The 20,678-nt window shown below is 39.1% G+C and overlaps 1 protein-coding gene across 2 annotated transcripts; it reads left to right on the top strand.

The window, feature by feature from the left end:
* The first annotated feature begins 980 nt into the window (after nucleotides 1-980).
* CTSO (cathepsin O) lies at nucleotides 981-18,434 on the top strand. 2 transcript variants are annotated; one of them, XM_029951864.1, is made up of 8 exons: nucleotides 981-1,150; nucleotides 3,632-3,740; nucleotides 4,332-4,471; nucleotides 6,957-7,124; nucleotides 8,348-8,469; nucleotides 14,179-14,342; nucleotides 14,942-15,034; nucleotides 17,135-18,434. In XM_029951864.1, the coding sequence occupies exons 1-8, from the start codon at nucleotides 1,016-1,018 to the stop codon at nucleotides 17,167-17,169; spliced, it is 966 nt and encodes a 321-aa protein (XP_029807724.1). In that variant the 5' UTR covers nucleotides 981-1,015; the 3' UTR covers nucleotides 17,170-18,434. The 2 variants fall into 2 exon arrangements, with proteins under 2 accessions (XP_029807724.1, XP_029807791.1); XM_029951931.1 differs by lacking the exon at nucleotides 14,942-15,034.
* Nucleotides 18,435-20,678: the final 2,244 nt, after the last annotated feature.

The raw sequence follows: 20,678 nt of genomic DNA on the forward strand, positions 1-20,678 counted from the left end.
TGTATAAAACCAGCCATTCTTCACCACCACAGTGCGGCTTTCTGCCCAGGGTTCTGTCCTGTGCTTTAATAAAATCACCTTTTTGCACCAAAGACATCTTCAAGAATTCTTTCTTGGCTGTGAGCTCTGGACCACACCACCATCACCCCAAAGCCTCATCATTGTGGTTTGAATAAGTAATAAGAAAGCATGAAGAATCAGTTTGGAGGAACTAAGCTGAGAAGGAAATACTTACAATAATAAAATGAAGGTGGGGGGGGGTGGAAGCTACCTTAACATAATAAATAGCTAAAACCAAACACTTAAAATATGCAAGGCACCTTACAAAATGTTTTAGGCAGATTCCTATATGTAAATTTCACTACAAACTTCAGAAATACCTGCTACCTCTACCTTCCTTGGCAAATGGAGAAATAAGCTTGAGAGTTTTGAAATGGCCATAATATTAAGATAAAGAAGTTGTGCATTTTCACAACTGTACGTTTTTGTTATGTACTCACAAACATCTGCCAAACGAAGGAATGCCTTTGTGTAGATTCGCTAATATTTTAGAATTAGGTACTGAATGTCAGAGACCTTAGCAGAGAAATAATAGGAATAAAACCAAGTTAAATTCAAATACTGCTTGGATCTTTCAGTTCGAGATAAAAAAGAAGAAAAATAAAGGACTTCATTCTGGAAGGGAAGGTGACAACAATAGTCTGCATTTTCCCCGAGGCACAAGGACTTCAGGCTTTGCTCTCACGGCTGGGAGACACACCGGAAAGCACATGGTCATGTGCCTAATGCTTCCACAAAAAACCCAGGAAGCACCCTAAGTTTCCAGCTAACCGGGTTCCCACGTGCAGAGCAGGGTGACTAAAGCAGCGTCGGAGTCTCCAGGAGTCTCCAGCACCCCGCGCCCCGCTCCGCCGCTCCCGCCCTGCAGACCCGGGAGGGGGAGGAGCCGAGGAATCGAAAGAGAAAGCAGGCGGCGGGAGCTGGCGGCGGCCGGCCTCCGCGGGCGGGCGCGGGGATGGAGCTGCGGGCCCTGCGGCGGTTCTGGCTGCTGTGCTGCTGCTTCTGCTGCTGCGGCCGCGGTGCGGACCCCCGCGCCACCTTCCAGGCGACGGAGCCGCGGAGCCGCGAGCGACAGGCAGCGGCCTTCCGGGTACCGAGTGCGCGCCGGCCTGTGTCTGTTGCGTGATCTCCCCTTCGTCTCCCGGGTCTGGGCTGGGGCAGGGGGACCAGTGAGAGCCGCCACGCCTGGTGCTCACCCGGCCCTCAGTTCAGTGATGGGTTTTGGGTTTCTGAGAAATTAGCAAACCAACTTCTTCCTCCCTTCCCCACGTGCCAGCTCTCCCTTGCCTGGGCTAGACAAAAGATCTGATTTTCCAGGGAAGATTCGTTGCGGTGGACTTTTATATGATGCCCCCAAAGTAATCAATGGATATGTCCAAAGTATTCCTGATTGTAAGACGCGCCCGTTTTAGCAATCCCCTGGACTGCGGTCACCGCCTTCCAAAGCCATTCCTTTACAGTTAGAAGAACCGGAGAAAGGCGGAAGAAACCTGTCAGTGTTCCTTCCGCAGGGGGGCGTTGGTGACCTCCTGTAATCACAGTGTTCTAAACAAAGAACCTGCACTCAGAGAATCACAGAATCCTGCCCATTTGTGATTTTCCAGAACTGGGGCTCCTCAAATTGGTGTAGCGACCTTAAGAATTCTTGATTTGGTGGAGATAGATTTTGAAAAGGGGGAAGCATTTTAATTTCCTTGTCATAGTATTTTCAAAAGTTTTTATAATAATGCTTAGATTTCACTTCAGCATTAAACCCTGAGTAGAGCAAATTAGCTGAATATAAATAGGTTTTTACTGAAACCAAGAGATGCAGATTTATAACTTGCCTCACTGAGTTCTCTATATCTGATACCATTGAATACTTTTTTTTAAACATGAAAGATGTCATTTCATTATAAAAGAAAATTGATTTGTTCTAAATCAAAAGTGAGTACGAATTTAGTAATACTGCTTATTGGAATTATATTTGTTTGTTTGTTTGTTTTTTTTTTTGCTAATATACTGTTGGAATTCCTCCTGGAATTCTATAGCTGTATTCTTTTCTGCTCCTCTTTTCTCCCAGTGTTTAGAAGGTCCTAACCTTGCCTGGTTCTGTCCACTCTTGTTTTTTGCCCAAACCAAGATGCCTTTTACGGCTCTTGAGTTACATTCTAGCTTTTAAAACCAGAGGCACTGTTACAATTGTTTGAGAACAAACTTTCTGTCCTATATTCTACCCATGTCCTAAGCTCGGCTGCTTACTGTGGTGTCCAAAACCATTTAGGGAGAATGTAGTTCATCTTATCTATACTGATAATGCATTCATTGACTGAATAAATAAACGCCCTGCCTTACTCCTCAAAAAAATCATTTTGGAGTACCGGAGGCACAAGAAGGCCAGAGTAATAAATATATTTTTTAAACTTATATCATTTATAAGTATATGTGTTTACTTATATAGTTACTCATATTGGTCCTATCAAGAGTCCACACCCAGGAGACCACTGTCTACAAAATGTGGCTCTTCTCAGAAGCGCCTGGGAGGTTCTTACTCTCCATTTGGCTCAGGTCATGACCTCAAGATCCTGACCTGTGGATCTCCACGCTGGGCGTTAATTATTGCATTAGTAATCCTTCCAGTAATCAGTAAGGAAAAAATAAGATTATGACAAGTTCCAGTAATAAGTTGCTTAAAAATAAACAACCTAAAGCTATTAAGAGGATGAATGCAAAATGTGGTTTGTGTATTTATTCAACAACAAATACTAATTAAACATCTATTGTGTGCCAGGCATGAACAATCAGTTCTTGCCCTCATTGTACTTGTAGGATTAAGACAAAGACACACAATGAACACATAAATGCATAAACAAATATATAAGAGCTAGAGTTGGAAACTTAGCAAATGGTAGTCCCCTGAAATCTTATTGATCCTGCATGGTTGGTTAGCATTAGGAAATTGAAGCATTTTCTCATAGGTTAGGATCAAAATTCAAAGCCAAGAAATATGAAAATAATTGTCATATTTTTCCTCCAGAGAGACAAGCCAATGTATCTTCCTGGAACATTTCCAGGATTGCCTCTCTTTCATAAAGCCTTATATCCAAAATGAGATAAGAATATCTATAAAGCTCAGAAAGAACCAGATTCATTGATTATTTACTTATCTCTTTTTGCATGTTTTGTTACATAGTGCTGTGGAATACAAAGAAGCACTTTCCAAATTCATGTTTTAATTTAATGAGTTTCAATTGGTGATAATTTTCACTAGCATCTAGTGTTTATTCGCAATTCATTTATTTTTTCCAGTATGTTAAACAAACACATATTTAGTGCTTTCAACATGCCTAGTAAAGAGGAATTATAAATGGATAAGAGATATCTTTCCCAGCCTCAAAAATGTACCTGAAATCAGATGGCAGTTTTCATACAAATGTCTACTGGGGCTCTTATGCAGTCTTTCCTTGTGACCTGCAGGAAATAAATCAAGCTTTGACTTTTAATACATGAAAAATACGTCCAATTTAGTTACACATAAATTGCTCTGCAAAGTTAACGTAGGTGATGTCAATTAACTGTTTTCTTCTTTTAGGACAGCCTGCATAGACATCGATACCTGAATTCTGTATTCCCTGGTGAAAACTCCAGTGCCATTTATGGGATAAATCAATTTTCTTATTTGTTTCCTGAAGAGTTTAAAGGTATGGTGTGATTTTGCTGTTAGTTTTGTGGTTTCTGGATTTTAATTTGTTTCTTAGTTTTTGAGGAACTGTTTAATTGTGAATCTAGTAAAATGATTCATAGTTAACATTGATTAAATACTGAATGTCAAGCCTGTGTCAGGTGCTGACAGAAAAATTAATTCATGGCCCCTCTCTTGTATTATTGCATAAGATCTAAGTGTTATAATTATAGGAGTTTCTCTGTGGCTGTTAGGGCCAATGTTTCATCCTTTCTGCAGTTTTTTAGTGCTATGTCTATTCAAGACATCCACAGTTCCATGGGTTATGAGAAAACCAATGATGTCAAGTAGACTCACTTTTATTATTGACCAAGTTCTATCAGACAAGTCATTTTATGTGGCAGCTCTAGTCCTATTGTAGGAATTCCTGTCTTGGTATCTTTCAGTGAGTACGTTTCATGTTATGAGAAAGCATATAAAGGAGAATCTCAAATGACAGGTTCCATCAGAAAGCTACTGTTTCTGTTTGAAAAATCCCTCTAGAAAGAAAGCTGGAGGGCCTTCCTACAATGTAACCTTGGCTGCCTTTTCCTTCCGTGTTTCTATTCAGCTATTTATTTAAGAAGCAAATCTTCCAGATTGCCCAGATACCGAGCAGAAGTGCAAACATCCATACCCAATGTGTCTTTACCATTAAAATTCGACTGGAGGGACAAGCGTGTTGTAACACAAGTGAGAAACCAGCAGACCGTGAGTTTCAGGGGGTTTTGCTGTTGTTGTCATTACTGTTTTCTTTTTTTAAATTGTCTTAGCATGGAAAGTCACCTTTGAGGTCCAGTTCAATCAAACGTGTGATGGAAGCCGGCATTTCTCTGGGTAAAATCACACTCCAATCATCCACAAATGACAACTGTCTGGTGAAATGAGAGACAGATGCCAAAGCCTCACTTTTATTCTGAAGATAAGCCTACCCTCTAAACCCCCACCGTTGGCACAGGGAATGTCAGCTGACCAGGGAAAGCTGATCCCCTAACTGTTGGGAAAATAAGTATAGTTATGCACCATAAGATGGCCTATGGGACTAGCATACGGTGGAGTCCCTAGCTTAGAGACCCTCCTCCGGGTCCTTCTCCCCGCCCTGCTTGCCGGTCCCACCAAATTACTACTGATGCAGAATGTGGAAGTAACAGACTATACATTGTCCCCCATGCTTGTGCTCAGGACTTAGATCTTTGGAAAAGGATCTCCTCTGAGCCCACCAGGGTAAGACAAAATTCCAATCCACCCAGATCTGCGAGTGCTGCTTGGTTTTTCTGCCAGCGATCAGCCTGATTTCGGAACAACCACGCGGATACAGACCCGTTTTATCTGCAGTGGGAACCTCACCAGGTCATCCAGCGTCCTAGTGGATGGGGTCTTAGGCCAAGTGGTTTCTCAGTCACTATCTAGTTACAATGATCCTTGTTTTACTTCTCAGATTACATATTCGTTGTTATGGTTTAAACTTTACCACTAAATCATTTGCTTTATTATTGAATTCAAAATGAGGTATTAATTAATCAGAAACTGAATCCTTCCAGGAAGTGTCTGTATTGTATTAAAGCAATACAAGGGAATTAGTAATCGTTTTTTTTTTTTCTTAAATGGGAGATATGGGGGGAGTGCTGTTTTTAATGTTTATTTATTTTTGAGACAGAGAGAGAGAGAGAGAGATGGGGAGGGGCAGAGAGAGAGGGAGACACAGAATCTGAAGCAGGCTCCAGGCTCTGAGCTGTCAGCACAGCGCTCCATGCAGGGCTCAAACGCATGAAACACGGGATCATGATCTGGGCCAAAGTGGCTGCCCAACCAACTGAGCCACCAAGGTGGTCTGCCCCCAAATTAGTAATCTTTTATCAAAGAATGTACTGAAGGGGTGCCTGGGTGGTTCAGTCAGTTAAGCACCTGGCTCAGGTCATGATCTCACAGTTCGTGGGTTCGAGCCCCACGTCGGGCTCTGTGCTGACAGCTCAGAGTCTGGAGCCTGCTTTGGAATCTGCGTCTTCCATTCTCTCTGACCCTCCCCACTTGTGCTCTGTCTCTTCTCTCTCTCTCTCTCTCAAAACTAACATTAAAAATTTTTTTTAATAAAAAAAAGCCAAAGAAATATATTGGCAAGATATTTTTAAGCAAAAACTGTCCTCCTGGGGAAGCTCTGGGGAAGTAAACTCAGGCTAGCAATTGGTATGGTGCTGGCAACCCGTATTCACTTTTCTCAAGAGGTGGAGACCCCAAGTAGACTTCCTTACTGCACATTTTCCTATGTCATAGGCACTGGAGATAATCATAGTAAAACACTTAGAGCCTTAAAGTTGTTCACACCTACTCCGCAAAGACAACCAACTGTTCTTCTTCCTTTCTTTGCCCAACTCTGCATCCCACATCCTATGATTAAGTGGTAGTGCCCAATTTCAAATCTTACTCTTACCTGCGTCTTTTCTATGGGTCCTTCTTCCTTGTGCTTGACCCTTGATTTCATTTCCTGCATCTTTTCCCTTTTTTTCAGGACCAACACTTTGATTCTTTTGTTCCAGTTTGTTCAATAAAATCAAGTTAATAGATCCAGAATCAGGAAGATTGTCAGGCAATATTCGAATGAGGAATGACGAGTATGGGTTTTTATCATTATGATATTTTATATGTATCCGTCATATGCCCATCCTGGCACCTTGACAGCCTGAAAAGTAAATTATTCAGTTCCTGTGTCCATCAAATACAGAGCACAACATATATGACAGACATCCTCACCCCATGTCTGTCACCTCATCACTGCCTCTGACCCTTGGGGTGGAGATGGTGGGTACCATAGGGGCAGGTGTCCAGGGAGAAACAAGAAGGGAGTTGGTATGCTTCCTAAAAGCAGAAGTCTCGTTCAGTGAACTGATTCGTCTTTTAAAAGACCGTCACTTAGCCCAAGTGTTTCTTAATCTCTAAAATTCGCTTTTATCTTGCATGGTCTAGTGTACAATAGCGATACCACCAATTTATCTTTTCTCATGATTGTATTTTGATGCTTAAAAGAGAATTTTGGTTTTCCTTTCTTTTGGCAGTTTGAAAATCTACAGGAAGGGCAGTGTTTTACAGGCCCCCAGATTCTGCTCATGTGAATTGACTTGGTAATTTGTGATATTCAGAGATGTTGGCAAACTTGGTTTGAACATGATTTGATGCTATGCTGTTGTTTATTTTTAAACAGTGTGGAGGATGCTGGGCCTTCAGCGTGGTGGGTGCCCTGGAATCAGCATTTGCAATAAAAGGGAAGCCTCTGGAAGACCTGAGTGTTCAGCAGGTCATTGATTGTTCCTATAATAATTACGGCTGCAATGGAGGGTCCACTCTCAATGCTTTGGACTGGTTGAATAAGGTGATTGCTCAGCCTTTCAAACCCTTTGTTTCTGCTTTTGTTTAGTTAACACGCATTTAGAACTTAAACAATTTACTCTCAGATACCAAAGAATGTTTCTAAATTCAGAAATTTAAATGACCAAAGCTTGAATTAATCAGAAGATTTCAAAATGGCTTGCTTTCAGGCAAGTCAGCTGTTCAGAAGTCAAAGTGTGAAAAATCTTGCTCGAGATTTGTTTTCAGAAAAATATGTATGTTTATTTCTTAGCATTTTTTACTAGGTAAATGCTCTTTTGCATAGATACATTCGCATCATGTCCCAGAAAGATGAGAGCATATGATGATTGATTTCCATAGAATGTTTGAATATTGAGATTATAAGGATGTTAGAAGTCAGCAAATTTAGTCACTCTTTACGTGGATGAAGAAATGAGCCCTGAGAGATGAGACCCTGTTGCCGGAGTAGCAGATGAGCCAGGACTGTGTCTTAAGTCTTCTGTTACCACTAGAGGGCCTTATCCCATATACCACAGCGTCTCCGTGTCCTTAGGACACTCGCTGACATTGCCCTATATCCAGTATCAACTGCACGAAGCCAGGCAGTGAAGCTGTTGCTGTGTTTTGTGAAAGTTGTCAGGCTGGAATTTTCCAAATTTGAATATCCTTTCCTTGTTCATTTGCTGTATTTGAGTCACCACATACCCGAAGACATCAGGGGCAGCCACGAATTGTGTCTCCTGGCTTCTGTAAGCACAGAATCAGAAAAGGAGGATTGTGTATCGACAACTAAAACATAGGTGACTCATGCCTATTTGACCTATGTCGAATGGCACAGAGACGGGGCTAGAATGCTTGCCCTGACCATGGCTGTGCATAAAGCACTGTGTTGAGTCTCAAAGACTTGCTGACAGAACTCATCGCTTTGGAAGGAAAACAGGTCGCCCTATAGTCGTCTCGGGAGAAAAAAATGGTAAGACTTTATTATCCAATGGAAAGAAGTTCTAAGGAAAGAAGATATAGGAAAAACAGTAGTTAAAGAGAAAGATAATTGAGTTTAATTACTTAGTATGTCCCTACCAAATGCCTAAGGATTTAATCTAAGGTCTTAATAACCTAATGAATATCCACGTGATGACGGTTTGGCCAAGTTGAACCTTATTTTGACATATCGCAGTAAGTTCTATTTGATTTCCAAAACTGCATTTTACACAGAAAACATTCTGGATGATTATTTTCTTTTAGACGCATGTAAAACTGGTGAGAGATTCAGAGTACCCATTCAAAGCACAAAATGGCCTGTGCCATTACTTTTCTGATTCACATTCTGGATTTTCAGTCAAGGATTATTCTGCGTATGACTTCAGGTAATTGTCTTATCCTATTGTGTCTTTCTCTCTGTTTCTTAATTTCTGACCCGTTGGCTATTCAGAATTAATAACCTGACTGAAGGCATCAGTGCATACATACAATTGTTTTAAGACCTGCTTTTTACTAGAGAGACCAATGGAGTGCTGTGGATGTTGTTTCTTACGTATGATGAGTTTATTTTTCCATTTATCATTACAATAGAATTAACACATTTAAATCCAGCTGAAAGTGCAATTTATATTGCCCACCTTCCTCTTAACAAATTGAGTTGTCATCATTGCCATTAGTATATTTCATCTTACTGTTGAACTAATCCAAAATTGCTTTGTGTAACTCTCCAGTTAGTATTAAGCCACCTGCTTAACCAAGAAGTATTTTTTGAACACCCTCGCATTTTTCAAGGCATCAACTTTAAGAAAAGCATAAACTGAAACTTAGAAGCAAGTAAGAGCATATTACTGGAGGCACTCAGTATGGGCACAAGGGAAGCATGGGGGTGAAGGAAAGGCCGAGGGAGGGGACTTGTGTTGGAAGTTGAAGGGCAGGATGACTTTGGGCAGGTTCAGGGGGAAACAGTCATTAAAAAGTGCTTTAAAAATGCATGAAAACCCGAAAGCCAGCTAGAAAACCATTGTGACAATTTGATACAGTGCAAAACAGGACAAGGGAAGCAATTGCTTTGTGCACGTAAAAAAAATGTAGAAGGAACTTTGCACAGTCTTTAGAAACAGAGAAAGCAGAAAGTAAATTATATTCAGCTGAGGTGACAGACTACTCTAGAACATCCTGATACTGAATATAAGAGAGTCTCTTGATCCAGATGGTGCCAACCCATGAGATCTGAAGGAAATCAAGGGTGAAATTCGATCATGAACAAAGTGGGACCCCTCTAAATAAGCACTAGAGAACCAGTGGACTGGCACATTGTCAGCACAGCTCCTGTCCACAGCAAGGGCTCTCAGGGTGACCCTAAGAACCAGACACCAGAAAACCTCGATCCCACAGACAGAGACTCCACAGAATCAATCACTACATGTGCAGAGTCACTGAGTGCATCATTCCACATCTTTGTGAAGGAAACACACTTTCAGAGATGAGCAAGTGTGCTTCCGTAGCTACTAGTTTCTTGAGAGAAAAAGGGAAGTGTGTGCACGAGAAGGAACTGGATTTTCAAAGTTATCACTTAAAAATTTCAGGGAATGCCTCATCATGAGTAGCAAAGTGAAAAAAAAAAAAATTAGGAAGAAACCAAAGAAGACTAGCCATTAGTTTGAATCAGAGAGTGAGAGAGAGAGAATGTAGAAGTCACTGGCGTTGATCTATCTAACCCTTTGGTTAAGAAGAAAGAGGTCCCTCTAAAAAAATCTGTATGTTTACACTGAATATAAACATTCTGATAATACAGTGCTAAGCTAATTGTGTTAGACTCCCCCAAGAAGATCTTTCTTTGATTCACTCATTCCTTCTCAAATATTTGCTGAACATTGTTTCAGGTTCTGGGGGCTCAGCAGTGAACTAAACAGACAAAAAACTGATTGTATATTAGTGATAAAGACAGGCAATAAAGAAAACAAATATGTACAGCATGTTAGATGTAATTCTTTCTAAAGAGAACTAAGTAAAATGGTGGGAGGAAGAGGAAACATCAGGGTGAAGGAAGGGGATTATGTGGGCCAGGATGGAGCTTCTTGAAAAGATATATCATTTGAGCAAAGACCTGGAGAAGCATGGAAATGCAGCCATGTAGACATCCAGGGAAATACTGTTCCAAGCAGAAGGAGCTGTGAAGGCTGCGAGACAGAAACGTGTGGCATATTTAAAGAACAGTGATGCCAATGGGACTGTAATGAAGAGAAGATGGATAAGACTAGTAGGAGATAAGGGAACGAAGGTTATCTAGCAGTACTCTCAGAGCAGTGTAGAAGAATGGTCTTAGATATGAGATATGGTCTTAGATATGAGACATCATAGATTAATACCCTCACTGAAAATAAAGCCCCACAGAGAATATTGAGGGATTTTATGTAAGAAATGAGAGAGAAAGTCAAGGATGAATCTATGCCTTTTGGCCTGAACAGCTGAAAGAATGGAATTAACTATCACTCGAGACATGAAAGTCTAATACAGGCACAGATTTAGCAAGCAACATCATGATCTAGCAGTAATCCTGAGAAACACTAGAAGGGAAATAAGGAAATGAGATAGAGCAAGGAGTGCAGGGTTTTCATATTAAGGAAAATAGTACTGAGGGTATTAATCCTACTGGAGAGCCTTTGGGGCCAAAGTAAACTATGCATTTCAATGCTATCACATCCAAATTGATGTTCGCTGCATTTCATGTCAGTTGAGGGTGCTGCCAGGGTCGGGGGTGAGCTGGATTTCCTGGCTCTTTAAGAGAGAAGAACCTCAGGCAAAAAACTGCACTGGCTCCGTGTTGGAAGCCTGGCTGACCAGGCCACTGCCACGGCCACTGCCTCCGCCTCCACCACCAGCACCGCCCCAGTGGTAAGGGCCTGAGGGTGTGGGAAGATTTTCCACGGCAACGCTGTAACCAGGCACTCGACCAGGCTCCTAACACTTAAGTACCACCACTTCCATCTGAGGTTTCTGAGACTCAGGGAGGGTCACGGAGCTAGTGAACTAACTATAGGGCCACATCAGAACTCATATTTGTCAAGCTCTGAAGCCCATACTTTTTCCCTACCTCTATTTTTCAGGTCATGAGCTCTTTAGTTTTTCAGTATTTTCAGACAGTCTCAGCCCAGGCACAGCTGTCATCCAAAAACTGCAAAAAAATCTTAAGCAAAACCTGAAAAGATCTAAAACTAAACCATCCAAAAACCAAACAAACAAGCAAAACCTCACTAAATAATAAGAACATAGTCTGGTCATAAAGGAAAATTACCATTTATACCCAGGCTTCTTCATGCATTTTTGTTTATCAGACCCCAGGAAAGACATTTCAGAACTCAATGTAAATATGATAATGACTATGTCAATAAAAGAGAAGGAATCCCCATATTAACAATGGATTGAAAACTAGGGCATAATATGAATACACGGAATTCTAGGAATGAAAAAAATGGAATAGGGTCTATAACAAAAGACCTACCTTAATCACTAAATCTTGATGACAATAAACTTTAGAATCTTTCAAAGGATGTAGGATTTGTAGCTTACTTATCCATAAAATGAATAGTAAGCACATGGAAACATGATTTGATAATGTATCCAATATCAACAATGGGTATTTTGACAGTACACTTGACCCTCAAACAACACAGGCTTGAACTGCACGTTCCAGTTATAAGTGGGATTTTTCCAGTAAATCCAATATGCTGCTTTATTTTCTCTTCCTTACGATTTTCATAATAACTTTTCTTTATAATAACTTTATTATAGGAATACATTAATTATATAAAATGTACAAAAACTGGGTTTATGTTATCAGTAAGTCTTCCAGTCAACAGTAGACTATTAAAGTTTTGGGGAGTCAAAAGTTACAGGAAGATTTTTGACTACATGGGGGTTCAACACCCCTAATCCCCAATCCATGGTCAATTGTAATTCTATATTGGGCTAATAAGGGAATTAAAGATGCTGTTTGGAGTATACATTGACTTGCTAAAAGCCAACGTCTTTCTGAAACAAAGTGATAACAATGCTAGTCAGTTCTGGGCCTGAATGGAACACTTGCCTGCAGATCTTGTCTGTGGCATATCCTCCTATTTCATATTCTCCAGTATCTTTGATACCTTTTCTTTCATGCTGCTTCAAAGCAGAGACTATTGCTCAATTGTTTTTTGATCTTACAACATTAACTACCCTTTGCATTCTAAAAATATTTCTTCCTGATGTTTCTCTTTCCGTCATGCTCTCTTTGTTCCTGGATCTTTGATGTCATATATTTACAGGATATTTTTTGTTATTTTCAAAAGGTGAAGACAGCTGTATCACTGTTTTACCAGGATAATCCTCTTTGTCATATTTGGATAACAAAATACTAAAAAATTTGACTATAAAACATTCAAAAAATTTGAATACGCTAAGAGATACATTATACACTAAAATCTATGCTGAACAAAATTGGTTTATTAGATAATTTAGAAATCAGGAAAAGAAGTGATACTTATTTTAAATTTAGAGTATAATTTGTGTGTTGGCATGCTACAAAATTTATACCCACAATTTTAGTATATTGATTTTGTGACATAGATGACTTCAGTCACCTGCTAGAGTCACTGGACTCTGGTGTGACTGGAATGACTCCAGTCTATAGCTGGAACTTGAACCTAGCTATGCGGAATTTCACAGACTATACCCTACCTGTCTCAAGGTCATAGTAATGAAAAAAGTTATTATTACAGTAGCAAAAATTAGGATTGACTGCTCATAGATCTCCATGAAAAAAAATCTTCACGTTAACAGGTAATATGGATGTTTAGAATGAATGTGTAGTTTCTGTCTCAATAAATTCTCTTATGCACTCAAGTTTTTCATCACCTGTGGACAAAATAACTGCTTGATAGAAACTGATCTCCAGCTAGGTATGATGATGGATTATTGATTCTTTCCAGCTACCAATCCAACCATGGCTTGCTGTAGCAATATAGGTATCTTACTAACTTGAAATATGAGTGACTTGGTTTCAGTGTCCACACACAAGGTTGACCTTTAAGAGTGTAAATAATGGTTTAATCATATACTCCCAATATTGGTGATGGCTGAATGCTGTGTAACATTAGACTTTATGAGTACATGTCCATGTGTGAGAGCAGTAACTATGTCTTTTGCAGTCTTCACAATCTACTACTAGTCCTCCTGGTAGCTTAGCATCTCTTCGGTTGCATAATGACATTTGCCACCTTGGAATAACCATCCCCTATGACTTCTGCATCTGGCATTCAGTAACGGAAGTTGGTCAGTTTCTTGACTCTCATGTGATGTGACAGAGATAATCCCTCCATGCCTTCAGTCTTCTCACTTTCCTTATAAGAAGAATTCCCTTAGAGCTGGATACTTTGCCAGCTAGTTACAAAACTCTACTTCCCATCTTCCTCGAAGCTAAACTTAGTTAACCGATAACTGAGTGCCAGCCAATGAGATCCATACAGGCATATGCACAACCTGCATGTTACTTTGGGGACATCTTGACAGGAATATAGCATTTCTTGCTCTTGGCTGTCTAAAAGATGTATTAAATGGCTGGAACTCCAGCAGCTACCATGGACCATTAATTGACCTTGGCAACAGAAACCTCACATGGCAGAACAAGAATCTAGAAAGATTCTGGCTTCCAGTACCCTGGAGCCTCAAAGCTGTTCTGGGCTGCCAATCTCCCAGACTTCTCTGAGTTTCCATTCTTTATGTCTTCTGTCATTGCAACCAAACCTACTCCTAACCATAAACAGAGTAAATAGATTACTTTTATAAAACATCTTTACCTTAAAAACTAAACTCCTTCGGGCACCTGGGTGGCTCAGTTGGTTAAGCATCAGACTCTCAGTTTCAGCTCCTCCAGTCATGATCTCATGGTTCCTGGGCTCACGCACCACATCAAGCTCTGAGCTGATGAGGGGAGCCTGCTTGAGACTCTCTGTCTCCCTCTCTTTTGCCCCTCCCCTGCTTGTGTTCTCTCTCTCTCACTAAAATAAATAAAACAAAAAAAATTAAACTCCTTGACCTTATATTTCCTCTTTCGGTAGTGACCAGGAAGATGAAATGGCAAAAGCGCTTGTTACCTTTGGCCCATTGGTGGTGGTAGTAGATGCAGTGAGCTGGCAAGACTATTTGGGAGGCATAATACAGCACCACTGCTCTAGTGGAGAAGCAAATCATGCAGTCCTCATAACCGGCTTTGATAAAATGGGTAAGTGCCGATCAGATGTGATTAGTTACTTTCCAGCTTGACCTCTAATTAACAGATGATCACCATCATTTTTAAAATGCTGAAATTTGTTCCTTCTATGTATAAGTCTTCCTACAACCTTTAGTAGACTTTCAGGTATCCCCCCATCCATTTTGATGAATACCTTGTTAAATTGGTGATAATTCTTGATTTAAATAATGTACATTCTCCACCTGGAATGTTTAGAATACTTGTAAAAGATGCGCTTATTATTGTATATATATATATATATACATATATATATATATATATATATATATATATATGTATATATATATATATCTAACAATTCTTTTTTTCCCCCTTTTCCTAATTCCCTGGAATTGTGTGAATATTTTCATTTCATGCTATCTATAATCAAACATATATTTTTCCATTATTGGAGTGTGACACTAACTACAGCTCAGGTTTACTTGGCTAGTTTATTTAGCATCACATTACATTTTTAACCTTTTACTCAGAGCTACAATATTTATCAAGAACTAGACTTTAAATAAACATGCATTCACAAAAAAAAAATTTGAGTTTTTCAGAACTTTTTACCATTTTATGTCTTGTAGGAAGTACTCCGTATTGGATTGTGCGGAACTCATGGGGAAGTTCCTGGGGAGTAGATGGCTATGCCCATGTTAAAATGGGAGGCAATATTTGTGGTGAGTCATGAATTCATGTTTAAAACTTCAGGCTAAATGTCCAGGAAAATACTTTGAATATATTAAAATTACACACCTACTGAGCACGTAGTGTGCTTCCAGTGAGTGCACTCGGACCACTTTTACAGTAATAGTTTTTATTCTTTAGCCAGTTGATAAAAATAAAATAGTGTTGGGGCACCGGGGTGACTCTGTTGCTTAAGTGTCTGACTCTTGATTTCAGCTCAGAGCATGATTTCATGGTAATGAGATAGAGCCCCACATTGGGCTCCTTGCTGGGCCTGCTTAAGACTCTGTCTCTCTCTCTCTCTCTCTCTCCTCCCCTGCGCCTCCCCCATTGTGCATATGCATACTCATGAGTTTGCTGTCTCTCAAAAATAAATTAATTTAATTAATTAATATTCTTAAAACAGACACTATGCACATGTTCATATTTTGAAAAGAAAGAGGGACTTCCTGGAAAACAAATATAGTGAGTAGAATATGATAAGATAGAGTAATAATTTACCAAAGTTAACATCAAACACCATATAAATAATCAACTTAGGAGGCTGAAATTCTCCAAAAACATCACCAAGTTCCAATTTATTTTATATACCTCTATGAATTTTCCTCAACTTGTGCATTATCCTACCCCCTGAAGGATTATCAGGAATCACTTTTTCTTTGTATCAAAATGTGTGAAAATCTGAGCGTTAGGATGGTTTCTGATTTAATATGCCCCTTGTCACACCTATGGATTCACGGAGAACAAGCTCTGGGATTGAGAGGCTAAAGTGAATACCAAATATGCCTTTTTACTGAATGTAATGTTTTGGAAGGGAATTAACTACAAACTAAATTAAGATAGTTTAGTATTTTATGCTATATTCTAAAACCTATATTTAAACATGTATTCTAAGGTTTTTGATCTAGTAAATCAGCATAGTTACGAATCAAGTTTGACCCAAACTATACTGTATGTGAAAGTGATGATTTAATTTCTCATGATAATGATTCCTAGCATGCATACAGATTTTTAAAAGTTGTAGAACCCTCCAGAAAGTGAGAATGAGAAAAAAGAGTATAGAAAAGCTTGAGAGTTTATATTTTGATTCAATCTAGTGACTACTGGCCAATAGTTCCATAAAGTAGGATCCATGAGCATTCATCAAAGGTTTGTTCTATCACCCCAATGAAATATTTATCTTAGTTATTTATGAAGGAGAGTGAACATCACAGAAATCTTCCAGCCAGAGCACTAACAACCCAATCAGGCCTCCTCTTTTTAGCATCATGAGGGGCTTTTACAGTGTTGGAACTTGCAGATAAATTACTGCTGCCATTCATTGAACCTCGGCTGCTAAACATAAATTATCTCTATCAAGTTGGTGGTACTTGGATCTGGGCTGCTTTAGAGCTCTGGTAGGAGAGTTGTAAGAACATAATTCAACATTGGTTCACAATTGCCTCAATTATGACTCTGTCTTCCACCCCCGCACCTCTTCTTCATCCCCTGTCTACGAAGGGTGAGTTGAAATATTTCTCCTCTTGACCTCTTTTCCAATTTGATTTTCCAAGGCTTACCTGATCCCTGAAGGGATCCAAATCCTTCCTGAAAATGAATATTTCCTGAAACATACATACTTAGTGATGATCACATATCTCTTATGAACAATGGTATAACACAAATAGCATCCCATGGCCCCAAGAGATTTTAAAGACATAGCTAATGACAATGACACCCAGTCTTCAAATGGACTATTTATTGCTTTCACCATGATATTGAGATGTAGGGTCTTGTGTGCTAAGAAACATAGCACATTTGTGATTTATTTAAATTCTGTGCAAGTTCTGGGTTTGAATTTTCAAATTATATTTATAATATTCCTATAAATAATTTTATTGCCTCTAAGCAATATATATGAGTGCAATAAAGATTTCAGATACATTCATCTATTCAGGTAATAAGTCATTTGGGGTTTTTTTGTAGTTTCTTGAAACAAAAATATTAGTCATCTCTCCTAGTATCTACTTTTGAAGTCGCCATACTTATACGACAGGTATGATCATTCCATTATTTCTTGGAGGAAATCATTAATGATTTCTTTTTTTTCCCAGGTATTGCAGATTCTGTTTCTGCTGTATTCGTGTGATTTCCTGGGCAGATCAAGGGATGACTACAAAAATGAAGATCCATAATGGAATGGAGCATAGAACTTCAGCATTATTTGCCTTTAGGCCATCAGTTCAGTGGCCTGGGAGTAATCTGTGGGAAAGTTTCCTACTTTAAGATAAAGGTCAGGTTAAGAATCTCTTCAATTTGAAGAGGCTTTTATCTGGTTTGATTATTGTTTTTGTTTGCTTGTTTTATTGATAGACTTCTAGTAGGATTAGAGAAGAGATAGGAATTTCTTTTCCTTTGTATAATATAATCACTGCCTTAGGTTACACTTATATACAAGAAGAGTCAGCCTAAGAGGGGTGTGCTTCTACAGGTATATTCACAGCCCACTGAGATGGAATTTCTTAAGAATTATGAAATGCCAATCACTTTACCTCCACAAAAGATGCATACCCCTTGAACTGTAGAAAGGTCATGTAGAAAAGAGCAAAAGGACAAAGTCACCTTTTAAGAGAAATAGATTGAAATTGAAGGACCAATATGGCAGCTATATGGTAGGAAAAACTCAAGTAGCGTTGACCGAGAGACAAATCATTTAGGAAACTTTGAATGTCAATAGGATTCCAATAGGTCTTATTTCTTATTTTATTCTCCCTGCATTGAGGAGCAATGCATTTTCCCACATTTTCACACTCTCTCTCTCACTCTTTACTGTGTCACTTCTAAATTTTTCTGGTGGTTTGACTTCCTTGACTAAAGAAGTTTCATATTTTTACTTTCCATTTATATTTTATAACCATTTATTTGGCCTCATTTGTTTCCAAGCTTTTATCAAACCGGGATCTCACCTTTCTGTTCCTCCCACTGTTCCTAGGCACCACCCCTTTCAAAGCCTAATCCAATCAGTATGGAGTATCAGCCAAACTGAATTTCCCAAGCTCTCTGTTTTCCCACTCTTCTGTATATTTTTCCCAGATTCCCATTGTAACTACATTTTTGTTCAGCTCTTTGCCTTCCACCTGGTTCCTTGTTCTTGATGCCTGGGGTTCTCTCTTCCAGAAGTCACTAGGTGTGTGTGTGGGAATTTAAGAGCCTCGGGGCATAAGCGCTGATCTACTCACTGAATAGAAGTATTACATGGATTAATATATGAAAATCATATCAAATATTGCATATGCAAACTTTCCTCTTCTGAAATTTATGGTTGTTTTCTAAGGTAGAATATTTTAACAAAAACAGAATTTTAAACATAATAGCAACCACTAAAAAAAATTGAGGGATGCCTCAGTTAAGCATCCGATTCTTTTTTTAAGCTTATTTATTTTTGAGAGAGAGAGAGAGAGAGGGCATGAGTAGGGGAGGAGCAGAGAGAGGAAGAGGCAGAAGCTGAAGCAGGCTCCAGGCTCCAAGCTGCCAGCACAGAGCCCAACGCAAGGCTGGAGCCTACAAACCGTGAGACCATGACCTTGGCTAAAGTAGGTCTGTTCCGCGACCAAGCCATCCAGGTGCCCCAAGCATCTGAGTCTTGATTTCAGCTCAGATCATGATCTTGCAGTGCATAAATTTAAGCCCTGCATCTGGCTCTGTGCTGACATAGAGGAGCCTGTTTGGGATCCTCTCTTCCTCTTTCTCTGCGCCTACTCTGCTCAAGCGTGCTCGCTCGCTCGCTCTCTCTCTCTCAAAATAAATAAATAAACGTTAAAAAATGAGGACATCCCATTTTCCTCTTACTTTTGACCTTTATCCACGCCTTCCTTAGAAAAAGAAAAAAACAAAACACTGTATTATTTTTTGTTTTATACCAACCAGAAGCAATTTTAAAAGAATACATGTTGACCCAGGTTTAGAAGTGTTTCAGGAAGAAAAATATCGATGTTCTGATTAACATTTTACTTAGCCAAGCACGTCAGAAAAAAACTGTGTCCTGGTCTTTCAAGCTTGTGTTTATTTACTGACTTCTATATAAGTGTCCTTCCAATACTCTTTTTCAAATGTTAAAGAATTTTTTTTAATTACAAAATGAATAATACCTCTCAGCTGTTCTGGATTTTGATGGCATTTATAATAAAACAACCTATATTTGACTTCGGGTGAAAAAGACTCTTTGGACGTAAGTGTGTGGCCTACATTTTGTGAACAGTGTTAACGTCCTTTGCATTCACATAAGAGTTTTCTTAGCTCCAACGCCATATATTCAGTTTTTGGTTTTCTCCATAGACACCTTAACCTCCGTGTCTCCAGAATGATTCCCTCTTCCCCTCCTTCTAAAAACAAACAAACAAACAAAAAACACCAAACAAACAAAAAAACAAAAATATGTCTGCACCTCCTAGAGTCTCTATTTGGTTAACAGCATCAACATTATGTAATCATCCAATCAGTCAGAGTGAGGGAAATTTTAGATATTTAATCCGGTCAACTACACCTCAGTAACCCATCACGTAATCACCTACCTTCTCTCCATTTCTACCATCCTTTCCTAGATGCATGTCCTTTAGAAATGTCTTATCTCCCCTCGTTAGTAGTCTACTTTAAAAGATACCATGCCAACTCTTTTAAATACTTTTCATGAAGAAGCCCCTTTTCTACCTTCTTCACTTCAGTCTCTGCTGTTCTACATGGGCTTATGCTGTCCTCCAGCCCTAACAAGGTACTTGAAGCTCACCCAGTGAGACTAAAAGGAAAACAATGAAATTTTCACATAAAATTGGGAGTCACAACCAAAATCATCAAGATGTTTCTGGGTGTGATCTCACAAAAGGAGATACTAAAGCTCTCAAGTGAATACTAAATTATGCAACTTTATGTAGACTCTGTGACCCCTTTAAAATTTTTAATTGAAAGTAGATCATTAGCATTAGCACTAGAAACAAATTTGAATGGGAGCAAGGGTAGAAACTGGCATTATAAATTGTTTTGACTTTACATCAAGAATTATTGATATATTCTTTGAAAGAGAAAACTCTTATAGCTCTTTGGTTTAGATACACCAAGAAATAAAAAGAGCTAAGTCAACTCATTTAGTCTGTTAAAAGAATAAACCTTGATAAATAGCATTTATTCTAAGATTCCAAGGCATCTTGGTGACAGATCTGCTAACATATTTTTTTTTCATTATTGCATGAGAAAAAACAGAGATTGGGGTAAGTATTGTTATCCCTGTCATCTAGATAGTAAACTGGGGCTTACACCGGAGTATGGACCAGAACAGATAGTTGATAAATGGCAGTGCCAGAATTTGCTCACAAGCTCACTGATTTCAAAGCCATTGCTTTTAGCCACCATTTTACTTGTCTTTCTAATTTTCAGCCACAGTCAGGTACTATGTACATGTGCATATGTACACACACACATGCACACATACACACACACACACACACACGCACAAACAAACGGCCTTGTAGGTAAAAGCAATTATATGTAATTGTCTAGAGACAAACTAGACAACATCATCCTTATAAGAAAAAACTTGTAACTGAGACCAAAGAATAGTTCAATTCCATCAAGAATTTGCTGCTTGCTTATAGATAATCACCCTAG

This window comes from Suricata suricatta, chromosome 1, assembly GCF_006229205.1.
Source record: "Suricata suricatta isolate VVHF042 chromosome 1, meerkat_22Aug2017_6uvM2_HiC, whole genome shotgun sequence".
Lineage (NCBI taxonomy): Eukaryota > Metazoa > Chordata > Mammalia > Carnivora > Herpestidae > Suricata > Suricata suricatta.